Source organism: Botryllus schlosseri, chromosome 7 (genome assembly GCF_051294905.1).
Source record: "Botryllus schlosseri isolate E-star chromosome 7, Bs_hap1, whole genome shotgun sequence".
In the NCBI taxonomy this organism is placed as follows: Eukaryota; Metazoa; Chordata; class Ascidiacea; order Stolidobranchia; family Styelidae; genus Botryllus; species Botryllus schlosseri.
In genome coordinates this window covers 10,850,021-10,862,651 of record NC_137242.1, presented here as the reverse complement: position 1 = coordinate 10,862,651, position 12,631 = coordinate 10,850,021, and the positions used below count along the sequence as shown (strand labels likewise).

Here is a 12,631-nt window from a genome sequence, read left to right as displayed (position 1 = left end):
ATTGAACCAAATTTGGTGTGTAGGCTTAAATTAGGTAACCTAACAATTTTATCAAGTAGCCAGTGCGATTTGAGAAAATAAGTCATTTTTGAAGAGCCCTAATGTAGAGCCATCGTCGACTGAAATTATCAAACAACCTGTCCTAGCCAAAGTAGTAAAAATCACTAGTTCATCACTGACATGCCTCCAGGATAGTTACTGTGGAAAAAGCTTATTCGTATGCCTGGTATTCACTGCGGTGATCGCTTTCGGTGATATGTCAATACTTTAGATATCTCTGATATCTGTGACTTCAGAATTCATGTTTGCCACGATTTGGCGATATTTCAGAGTCAAAACGACGCATTGGATGAGAATTCTCAACCGAAAATACTCGAAATGAAAAAATGACCAATGAGGCAGGAAATCGAGACGAATGTTCACTATCCAGAGTCGTCTCAAACTCGACGAGGGAACTAATTTATCTCGCGGGCATTTGTCGTAATATCATTCAACGAGTTATGCTTTTATGCAGAGATGTTGCAAGCAGTCAGTATCAGTATTAGTACGCAACTCCATTCAAAAATGTTCAATTATATGCGGAAACGGTCTGAAATATTAACCAATCAAATCGGTGGTGCATGCAGGCAAAACCAATCAAAGCACTCTGAAAAAGCACCGACCTCTTCTGATTTCACCCGATATTTCAATGAGACTCATTATTGGGGACATTCAAAATACACCGGGCCGACTACCAGGGTTGTAACGACTCGACTCGAGTCAATTTTTGTATCGACTCGACTTGCACTCCTGTCATTGTGCAAGACTCGAACCAAGTCACATGACTAGGACGGCCAAGACAGCCATTTCCTTGTAACTTAGAAGAATAGTGAAGTCTTGATACTTGGAAAATGGGGCCACAAAATATTAGGACTGAGGAAAGATACAGTATCATGGATGCAAGCCATTCTATATCACTCGAGCAGAGTTGGAAAAAGTGGGTTTTACCGGATTGAACTCAAAACTGAACAGTGAACATAATAACTTGGACTCGGACTCGAGTCACAACACTATGACTCGGACTCGTCCCTCTACTCACCGACTTGGACTCGGACTTGACTCGGTGGTGAATTGAAAATGACTCGACTTGACTCGAGTCAAAAAGTGAGATTGACTTGTGACTCATAACTTGGTGACTTGGTTACAACCCTGCCGACTACCCACACGCCCACCTGGACAGATATATGGGCAAGATCTGCTCGCCAGTTTTTTTGCACGAGAATATCCGGCACAGAGTACCGATAGCCTCCGATCTGCCGGCGTCGAAAGATTCCGTGGCCTCGGCTCCGTCTGACACCACGGTAGACGCCACGCTATCTTGCGATTGTAACGACGCTGTCGTGGTGGACAGCGCGCCGCCCGAAGATCGTCTGCGTTTGACGATACTGCCTGGAGGAAGACAAAATGGAGGAACAGATTAGAGCCCAACCGATAACTGACCCCAACAAAAATGATATATTCAGCCGATATCCAAAAGATATGGCATCTAGGCTAAGGCATCTAAGGAACGTCTCCAAACTTCAGACTATTAATTTGGACAGCTTTGCAACCATTGCCTTGTTTCGACATGAAGTAAACTAGAAGGGCTGTATCTGGAAACCTGAAAGGTATAGTAAATATATCGATATTCCCAGTCTAGCAGTCACATTTTGTGACTATCGTTCATAATAGAAGGAAAGGGGTGTGTAATTTGACAGCACTAAAAAATCGTATCTCTCTACTCGACTCAAAATCATTAAAATTTTACTCAATTCAGATTTAATTACTCATATCCTTGAGCCCAGCCCTAAACATGATATATCAACCAACCTGCGCCACAGTAATATTTGTCGGTTTTGAAATACGAATGCAGATACCGAGACAGACAGGAAAAAAAGCATAGGGACTAATCCCCTAAACCACCAACCTCCACGTTCCCGATTGACCTGTCCGATCTTGACTTCGGCCAGAGCGGCCTCGAAAAGCCACTGCCCGTACAGATGCAGAACGCTGTTCACTTGCGGCCCGTCCTTGTGCGGCTTGGGCTGCATGTCTGCCCAGACCGCGGCGTGGCCCTGTGGTACACCGACGCTCGGGCTGTTACCGTGTCTCTGGCTAGCGGTAGCCGGCGGTTGGGTACGGTTTTGCTGAGAGCCAGTGGAAGGCTGCTGCTAAAAGTGTCAAGAACAATTCTACTTCTGCGTGTCACTCTGTTCTGCTTCATGGTGTTTGCGGCGAATGTGAGTAATCTGAGATGATGTGGGTTTAACGGGGCACTGTACTGCAAATAGCATGTGGTTTCAAATTAAAGTTGAAATTACTGTGAAAAACATTTTGGCAGCAGCCATTTCCCTTATATGTGAGCGGTTCTCAAACTGTTCTAGACCAGTGGTTCTCAACCTTATTGTCTTCGCGGACCCCTTTCGTACAGTCACGGACCCCCACGATGTTTTAGTTCAAATTCAGCTCAATTATCGTGTAATCATCATCTGTCTTGTGCAAATAACAACTGTAGGCTTAGTGATAAACAGCAACAAAATGACGTTTCTTGAAAAGAAGATCATCGTATTTCATGTAGAAATTAGGTTGACTTCTACAACTGCATTTATTGAAATAGGCCCTACGTGGTCGTGTCTTGAAAATACGTGCCTTCGATTTGATATGAACGAGTACCGAAAATCCATTTCCACAAAATAGGTGGTGGCAAAAGTAATAATAACGCATAACGCTTCCGATGACAGATTTAGGTATGATCTCAACAAATATGGCAACAAAATTGACAAACAATTTTTTTAATGAACATATAACACCAAGCCTAGTCGTTCCTATCTAGCAGCTTATCTTGAAGTTATTAAGGAAAAAATAGTTGTGTAGCCTATATCACAGGAGAAAATGGATTTTTGTAAACATTTCGAATGTTACTCGTCCAACTTTTTTTCCACAATCCCCAACAAAACATCTCCGAACAACAAAATGTTTGTATCAGTGGGCTATTGGCAATTTAGCAATTAAAATGAGTCTGCATAGTAGGATATATCATTTCAGATGACCATTCTGTTGATGTGAGATCTGGAGTTTTACTATAGTAATGAAGCGAAACTGCCTCGTGATTTCCATATTAAAAAAATACATACAAATTAGGTTATCAACTATTTTGAGGCTTCCCGGACCCCCTGAAAATGCCTCACAGACCCCCGATTGAGAACCACTGTTCTAGACATTTCCCCCCTGATGAGAGTGAGAATTGTCGCAGTCGGATGTTTCAACAGAGATTAGACTCACACCGAGTTCAAGAAACATCAATTTTCTCAGACGGCTTCATGCTTCACGCCCCCCAGTCTGAGAACCACTGTCATAGAGCCATCATGTTCGAACTGTAGATAGACTAGGTTTCTAGTCGCAGTTTTGGTCTCGAAATTTGTATTCGTCACTTACTTTTGACTAGGAATACATTTTTCAGCACAGAAAAGACCAAAATTTCAATTCAAGGGTAGCATTGTGAAGTTGCTATTTGCTGTAATATTCATTTTAAACCAATCTTAAGATTGCTCTGGGCCCTACTTCTCGCAGAACATCCCCAAAACCCATAAATTTCACTTAAAACATGGCAAGACTGTCATCAGCAAACGTCGAATGAGACATAGGCCTACAGCCACTTCATTTTCCACACACCTTCCGGCTGGTATTCTTCTGTCCTTTCCTGCTTATCGGCGGAGTTTCGGGATTAGAGTTCTTGGCCATGACGTTCAAATACACAACGTCAGCTTTCTTTCGAGTAGAGATCCCTGATTTAAAGCATATCATCATCGTTGGTACTCGAGTAACACTGGTAATTTTCAACCGAGTATAAGTAAGCACACCTAATTTTGTCTAAAAACTGAAAACTGTCAAGCAGGGTGACTTGAGTCATGAATCGCCTTGAATCGGACTTGAGTAGCAATTTTTCGTTGACTTGACTCGAGTCATTTTCTATTTTTAGGACTTGAGTGATTGCGCAGGACTCAAGACATTCTATATGCAATTCTCGTGTATCAGGAACTATACTTGAAAAATAGGCCCAAAAACTCTACTTTATGTATTTGAATAAACGTGTTAAAAATGAGATAAATGAATAGATTATGAATGCCTGGCCTTCGATATAACCCACGAATTTCAGAAAAATGAGTTTGGCTGGAGCTCGATAATGAACAGCGAAGTGAACACAATGTCTTGCACTCAACGCTCTGCTCTCTGACTTGGACTCGGACTTGACCCGGTGGTAAGTTAAAAATGACTCGACTTGACTCGAGTCAGAAGTACAAAAGTAAGACTGATTTGTGACTCAGGACATTACGACTTGGTTACAACCCTGGCACATCGTTACATAGCACCTCTAATCGTAGAACAATAATGCTGTTCTCACCTAGAAATCCGTCGCAGTGATCGGACACGCCTCTCATCGCCCGCAAGAATATCCCCGGCAGAACGGACAGGCAGGGGTGGCGGGCCGGGTCCTGGACCGCGTCTCTCGTCGAACCGATCTCGTAAAACTTGGGGCTCTTCGAGATCGCCGCGGCGTTGGCCAGTTCCGCCGGGTTGCTGTCAAAATATAAAAATGAAGACGGGTCTGATTTAACACGTGATTACGACGTTACTTGATCAAGTGAAGCATTCGGAACCACGTCTGCATGACGACTTCGTTCGTCATGTTGGTAGGGATTAGCTTCAAATCTTCCTCGGGTATTTTCATTTTGTGGTACGCCGTCCCGTGCATGATAGCAATCACTCTGTGAAAACAACACACTCGCGATGTTTCATATTCATGGTTGCCCCAGTGTCAAGGCTCTAATCTAATCTAAGCTTTGGCCCACTGGCGTCACTCATCAACACATACTTTGCGGTCAAGGCTGAAGTTATCCTGCACCAATACTCCACCACAGGCGGGTGATGCCGCCATTCGGCGAAGAACATTCCGACCGTCTTCCAAAGCGGCGGGCTCGGAAAGTAGCATGTGCAGGACAACAGCCATATTTGCATGAGAGTCTGCATCAGTTGTTCGCAAAGCATCTCGGCCAAGCCATCTGCAAGGTAATAACATGACTAATGATAATGATAACGCAAATATGTGTGCCTGTAGACAATATTGCATATTACTCGAACCAAATGGAATGGAATGATTCGAGACTTGTTTAAGGGGACTAGCAGCTGTAAAATTTGAAAAAGTATCAAAATTTTCAAATTATTTATTTTGACTGGAAATCTTAACATGGTACCCGTGTTTTTACGTCATGGCCTTACCTAACCAAAAAAATAAGTAAATTGCAAAATTTCTACTCTACTGAGCATACCGTTAGTATTTTCTTTTACTGCGAAAATGTTCAATAGCGTTTTTCTATATCGCTATATCGTTTCACCAGAAAACAAAACTTTGTGTGAACTTGTTCAGTAAAATAATCACTCACTCCTAAGCCAACATCCACATCTACATTTTGCTAATTTTTGTTCCGTCACGTTTTGTCTGGTCTGAGTTACAGGACTTCACATTGAAATTTTAAAAAAATGAATTTTGATAGTTCAAAACGAAATTTCTCCACGATGAGTTGCACATGATTTTTCAAATTTTAGCTACATGCAGAACTGTTACTTCCCAAGACGTACGTTGGATCGAAAAAGCAGCATCACAATTTTGAGATACGGTGTTTCGCGTGTCGGATCCAAATTCAGTGGGCTGGAACTACAATTTGTGATATTTTGTATAAAGCATAACGACACCTAGCAGCTATGAAAATTTCATGGTGATGGGGCAGCGCTTCACGAGAAGGCGCTGTTGAGTTGCTAGTCCCCCAAGTCTACCAGCGATCTTAAGGTTTTGAGATATTCAGATATTCCTGTGTCATTCCTAGATTGCCTTGCATCAAAAGGAACTGTAACACCATTCATTACAGCCAGTTTTATTAGAATGCAACACTTCAAACACGAATCAACCATCTCAAGACTGAAAAAACTCAACAAAACCCTTAAGCCCCTAACTTTAATTGAGTTACATGTGACTTCAAATGCAGTTAAAGTTGAAGCTACTACCAATATCAGAAACACACTCACTGATCTGAGCAGGCGCGACTAGAAGCTGGTCGCATACGTTGAGTAGAAACATGAGCATCGTCTCCCACGTATCTCTGTCGAGTAACACCGAATTCTGAGCGACGTACTGCACAGTCTTCAAGACCGTTTGGCATAGGCTAGCTTGAGAAGCAGGCAAGCCGTCCTTCCTGTGTGACAAAACATTAAATATATTCAGAATGAATATAATTTATAGCAACTGTGGATACTTCCTACTCTGCCTGAAACAACAATGCTAATTCAGATGCTCACGATACAGACATAACTGCAAATTGCATAGTTATCAAGCAAAAAGGCACATGAACATTGCAACAGGACAAAACATAACATGGATCACGGTCCTACCAGAGGTGGCCAAAGTAGTTATTGTTGTACTCAAGTAGAAGTAGAACCAAATTAGAAAATTTCAAGAGTGTAATAACTCAGTCGCGAATTTTTGTGACTCGACTTGACTCGAGTCATATTTTCAAATGCGTCAATGACTCGACTTGAGTCAATTTTTGTATTGACTCGGCTTGTGTACTCTAGTCATTGTGCAACCAAGTCATATGACTCGAGACAAGGACGGTCATTTCATTGTAACTTCAAAGAATTGGTAAACTTACCACATTATTGGTATTTGGTCTATCAGTCCTGATACATGAATATAGGGCCAGAAACTGTTAGGATTGAAGAGCTTCTTGGAGGTACAGAACTTCAATATACAATTAAATAGTATATTCATATTGAAATGAACCCGAATATTTTCGGCTGACACTCGTCAGGGGTAATCGTCAGCAACTAGTAGAGAATTGGAAAGAACATTGTATATCAACAATCGTATCACAAAATATGACGTCACCAGCATGAAAGAGAGAGCGTTCAATGTACTATTTTTAGGTGGTACACGAACTCCTTTTGTTGACAGAGTTTTGGTTGGTGTATTTTGATAAAAGTTGATTCCAAGGCACCAACCAAAACTCTGTCAACAAAAGGAGTTCGTGTACCACCTAAAAATAGTACATTGAACGCTCTCTCTTTCATGCTGGTGACGTCATATTTTGTGATACGATTGTTGATATACAATGTTCTTTCCAATTCTCTACTAGTTGCTGACGATTACCCCTGACGAGTGTCAGCCGAAAATATTCGGGTTCATTTCAATATGAATATACTATTTAATTGTTAGGATTGAGGAAAATTACTATATTATGAATGCGATCCATTCTATATCACTCGGGCAGAATTGAAAAAAGTGGGTTGAACAGCATCGAACTGAAAACTGAACAGTGAACATAATAACTTGGACTCGGACTCGAGTCAAAACGCTATGGCTCGGACTCGACCCTCTACTAGCTGACATGAACTCAAACTTGACTCAGTGGTGAATTGAAAATGACTCGACTTGACTCGAGTCAAAACTATAAAAGTGAGATTGACTTGTGACTCGGAACCACGTAACTTGGTCACAGCCCTGGCATATTTCTACTGTGAAGTAGCAAAATTCAATACATGTCAAAACTACTTCAAGTGGGAGTAGAAAATGAAGATTCAAAAAGTAGTTTGAATTGGTATGTCTGGCCTACTTTCTACTTGACAAAATCCAAAAATTCATATTGCCAGCCAAACCAGTAACGGTACATATGTTTGATGTCTGCCAAAAGCACCCACCCACCTTGGTATGAATAAATTTTGAAGATGGTTCAACATAATCCTCACGTATGGAAGGGGCTCCCTCTTCACTGCGTCCGGCACCGTCGATTTCGGTATCGTTAAAACAGACAGCCAGTCCACGTAGACCTGGACGCTGTCTTTCAACGTCTCGTATTCCATGAGTGTGAGACTGAGCCCGAAAGACACGACCTCCATGCTCCATTTCAGCTGCAACCAAATGCGAAGTGGGTTATTAGACTGCAATGGATGAGGATTCTGACTGCAAAGTTATGATGATCATGTACCGTATTGCCGAACATATCCTAGGATTTAGATAATTTGAAATTTGGATTGGACCTAGAACAGGGGTCGGCAACCAGAGGCACTTTGGTGCCTCTGCAGCGGCTGTTACTATTGTCATTTGAAAAACATAATTCTCTTCACTGATATTTATTCTCTCAGTCACGTTATCGCTTATTTTATATTATTCCATAGTAGACTACTGTATAGTATTGCTGCAGTTGCACTCTCTTGTTTATGACACTGCATTTTCCAAGAGATTGCGACATAATTATCATTAGTGGTTAAAATTGCAGTTTTCTTAATCCGGTCACGGTAGTTCACAACACAAACATGGCTTCAAACGCCTTTATGTCAAAATTAACTTAAATGAGTAGCTGAGATCCCGTGTCATCTTAAAGTCTCTTGCTCTCAATTGCAAACGGACGCATCAACTATAAGTGGGGCGCAAATGGTTCTTTGTACGCTGAAGGTTGTGGAATTGAAATCTGCTTCTACTCGAACGGGATATCCAGATATTATCCACCTCTTAACTACAATCAACCAATTGCAACGTACTGTATGAAGGTCACGAAATGACTTGATTCAGACTGAACTGACGATTAGAAGACATCAGACAAAATGGATTCAAGAACTCGTGTGTTTGGATATAACAGTGTCAATTACCATGCGTTGTTTTTGATTTGGCTATGATAGGATCATTGAATCTTGAGCTCAATTTCAAACAGTGTTTTGATGTAAAAATATGAATCTGCTCATCCGTGTCGTGCATGGTACATTGGAATAAAATGTTTCATGAACATCAAGCCGACATCATTTAATCGTAGTTACGTATCCAACCGAATGTAAAATAAATGAAAAACTCTCACATCGGCGTCTGAGCGGAATCGCGGGAGCGATCCAATGTCAGGCGTCTTGTTTCCTTGGCCAGTCGCAGCACCTACATTACAAAACATTTGTCAACGCGACATATCGAAACATGTCATACTAATACATTACCTCCAAGCAAACTGGGCACAACAGATTTTGCTACGTCTCTTCCTACGCTGGGAGGGTAATTCAGCAGAACGCTCGTACATTTTCCGAGGTCACGCACCTCATTTTCAACCGACGTCCATTGGGAATACATCGCCAATTCTTTTTCATATCATAGTTAGATTAGAATCATTATCGGTAGCAGTACCTGTGCAAAAAGTAGTTTTGAGACTGGCACCTTCAAGGTAATTTTACACATGCATTGTCAAATGCGGCCTGCAAGGCATAACATAGAGCGCAAAATTGTATATCAATTATTGAAATCACAAGGTGATATATCATCATCAATATCAAAAGATTTCCTGTCAAAAAGCAAAAATATACGGACATGGGACAAGGACATAACTAAAACAGCTGAAATGGTTTCCAGCTTTGAATCGCAAAAACGTAGATAGTTTCCATGCAGTACCGTAATCTCCGAGGTCATGGTCATTTTATTATATTCATTGCAAGCAGCTGATAATCAGGACCAGTGAACGAAAAACAGGCGACCCATGGATTCTATCACCCTTTTTTACACTGTAGTAATAAACATTATTCACCAGGACCATAATATGTTGACATCAACATGAACAGCTCAATATACACAGTAAAAGATGACTAGTAAGTCATCTACTTTTTGATTCTTTACTCGTACATTATAAACTATGCACAGCAGACCAGCAGTATAAAGAAAAACAGGCAAATTGATAAAAAAAACAGTCGCAAAAAGGTAAAGGCAAGAACGTTTAGTTCATAATGCATTACAAAAGTAGAAGTAGAGACATACATATCCTGAATAATACCTTGAAAGAAGACATGATCAAGGCAAGATAAGGCGGTGAAACCGGTCCCATATTATACAGGTTAAAGCTGAAGTCGAAAATTGCAGTACGTGTCCTCTTGACAATTGCATGAAAGTGTATGAAAATGTAGTTCAGTGAAACAGTATAAGCATTGAGCAACAAGGGTCAACCAAGAAAAATACGAAGGAAATAGTTGGCAATAAGAAATTATGCGTCATGCACTATTGTACGTAGGACTACAAGTCATTTCGTAAAACATCATATTCAAAAACATGAGAACATTAGGGCTGTTCAAAAATACCTTTTTTTCGAATTTTATTGGCTACTTCATAAAACTGTTAGGTTACCCGGCACCTAAAAACAAACGCTGCACACCAGTTTTGGCTCAATCCCAACCAGTGGAGGCCAAGTTATCAGAGTACAAAATTTTGGATATGAAAAAAAGAAGTATTTTTTAATTAGTTATCACCGTGAATACTATGATTTTAAATCCGAAATTTTGAACATCAAAAACTTTGCTTTTACCGGTTGGAATTGAGCATAATTTGTTGTGCACCGTTCTTTCAGGCAACCTCACAATTTCATGGGGCAGCCAGTAAAATTCGAAAATATCCGTATTTTTATCAAATATATCCAGAATTTTTTACTACAATAAATTCGCTTTCCCTAGTTGGAATTGAGCCAAAATTAGTGTGCAGTGTTTTTTCATGTAGCCTAACAATTTTATGAAGCAGCCAGTGAAATTTAAAAAAAAAACTAATTTTTGAACAGCCCTACTGTGCATACTGCCCTTACACACAGTGTTCCGATGTGAATTTGGGGTAGGCGTGCTTAGCCAACCTACGGAGCATTATGTAGTTCACGCAAAGCTAGTCTGAAACTTGGTCACATTTCTCTGTCTTGCAGTCAGTTCTTAGTTACAAAACACCTTGAACCGATATCAAAATGTGCTGTGTTCCCTTCCCACTAGAACTTCAAATTAGTGGCAAGAATTTGACAAATATATCCAGTATAAACTTCATGTTATTTACAATGAACTTCTGGCCGAGTCAGAAACCAGTACTTCCAATGCAAGAGGCTGGATTTTCATCAAGAACATCAAGGACAGACCGATAAATATTGACCGAAGTTCCCAAATGCTGATATTTCTATGGAGACAAATAGCCTACCATGTATTTGTGAAACTATAGCTATGGGTCGGTAATTAGTATACAAGCTAAAAATGAACTAATGTCCATTCAATCCGCACAATTCGCAGCTTTTTTCCCACAATTTTTCCCCGATATCCCCATCTGTCGCAACGTACGCCAATTCTTCAAACTTGCATTTTTTGAAATAACCTCCCGATTTGGGCTCGATACCTTGCTCCAGACAGCAATACAATGAAGTCTGTGAGCCGTAGAACGAGTTGGTACCGACAAGATATAAAAATACGGCAGCAACACCACGCAGGAACCCAGAATCGGTTAAAGAATATCCCAGACCAGTACGGAGGACGCCAGGGTGCAAGGAATAAGTGGTTATACTATATTTACTGGAATCGTTGAACGTCGACAATATTTTGTACAAATGCGACGTGAAATACACATTCATCAATTTCGTATGTGCATACTGTTTCCATAGCGATAAGAACGACGCATTTTTTCCAAAATCTGGGTTCAAATCGCGGAATCTAATTTTACTGATCTTATACAGATCGGCGCTGACATTGACGATACGTACTGGATTGTGTTGGGCAGTTTTTTTCATAACTGGCAGCAATAGGTTTGTTAGCAGAAACGGCCCCAAGTGATTGGTTCCGAACATATTGTCAAAGCCTTGCTTCGTCTTGCCGCGATCCACAATACCGGCGTTATTCACCAAGATATGCAGGCATCTCTCAGACTTCTGAAAATCTTCGACAAATGACTTGATGCTCTCGAAATCGGCGAGATCAAGGAGCATGAAATGGACGTTGTTATTCTCGCTTTTCTCTCTCACTTCCTTGACAGCAGCGTTGGCCTTCTCCGTGTTCCTGTAGTGTGAAAGAAAATTTACCCAGCATAAGCGGTTGGTTATTTTCAACTACACGAGCGTGAAGACGAATGTATGGTGAAAATTTACGGTCATCTTTCCAGACAGTAGTGCTGGAATCAATGCTAGTACTCAGTAGATAGAAGTAGAAGTAACATCGTAAATTTCTACCGAAGTATTCGCAGTTCTAGCAATTTCAAAGTAAAATAGCAAATATTCTAGGCCTGTTATGTAGAAGTAGAAATAGTCTGAATCATAATCATAACCACTAGTAAGAGTAGGCAAAACCTATTTGAGAAGGCCTACTCCATGAAATAGGAAATACTTGGTTAGATGGTTACTGACACTCTTTACAGTGACAAAAGGTGATACCTACTCATTTACATCGTTACTGACACCTCTGTAAGGGTAATTCAAGTTGTGATCCTCACTCTGGCAGTAAAAGACGTACAATAAGAAATTACACTTCTTATTGGTTTAGAGAAGATCTGTCCTTATATGATGACAAGAAAAGATGCAAATAGAAATGATATAGCTATGAAATTACTACCGAAATACCTGCATGCCATGATAACTCTCGCATTATGTGTCGCGAGGCCCAAAGCTGTAGCTTTCCCAATGCCTGAATTTGCTCCAGTAACAACAACAGTTTTCCCGGTCAGATCCGCACGGCCTTTAAACGTCGGATATATCTTCACATGTCTGATCCAGATCAAGAGCAGGCAGATCGTAATGACGAGAATCCACAT

General features: G+C 40.8%; 2 protein-coding genes across 4 annotated transcripts in view; both read right to left on the bottom strand.

The window, feature by feature from the left end:
- The window catches only part of LOC145442529 (ral GTPase-activating protein subunit beta-like), a 26,590-nt gene extending 15,557 nt beyond the window's left edge, over positions 1-11,033 (bottom strand). Inside the window, exons 1-10 of one of the 3 annotated variants that reach the window (XM_080320468.1) lie at positions 9,049-11,033; positions 8,919-8,989; positions 7,772-7,977; positions 6,100-6,266; positions 4,892-5,078; positions 4,653-4,784; positions 4,421-4,596; positions 3,691-3,803; positions 1,946-2,189; positions 1,212-1,428 (exon numbers count right to left, since the gene is read on the bottom strand). In XM_080320468.1, the coding sequence (XP_080176594.1) occupies positions 1,212-1,428; positions 1,946-2,189; positions 3,691-3,803; positions 4,421-4,596; positions 4,653-4,784; positions 4,892-5,078; positions 6,100-6,266; positions 7,772-7,977; positions 8,919-8,989; positions 9,049-9,178 (1,643 nt within the window). In that variant the 5' untranslated portion in view covers positions 9,179-11,033. The remainder of the gene's footprint in view (positions 1-1,211; positions 1,429-1,945; positions 2,190-3,690; positions 3,804-4,420; positions 4,597-4,652; positions 4,785-4,891; positions 5,079-6,099; positions 6,267-7,771; positions 7,978-8,918; positions 8,990-9,048) is intronic. The other 2 variants (XM_080320465.1, XM_080320466.1) reach the window with 2 other exon arrangements.
- Positions 9,233-12,631, bottom strand: LOC145442531 (retinol dehydrogenase 12-like). The gene is made up of 2 exons (XM_080320470.1): positions 12,441-12,631; positions 9,233-11,883 (listed from the first exon to the last, which is right to left on the bottom strand). The coding sequence occupies exons 1-2, from the start codon at positions 12,629-12,631 to the stop codon at positions 11,097-11,099; spliced, it is 978 nt and encodes a 325-aa protein (XP_080176596.1). The 3' UTR covers positions 9,233-11,096.

Bases quoted from the DNA above. Each gene is read 5' to 3' on its own strand.
- LOC145442531 (XM_080320470.1), bottom strand. From the start codon at position 12,631: ATGTGGATTCTCGTCATTACGATCTGCCTGCTCTTGATCTGGATCAGA. The intron at 11,884-12,440 runs GTATTTCGGTAG...TTCACACTACAG, and splicing joins AGAGTTATCATGGCATGCAG to GAACACGGAGAAGGCCAACG.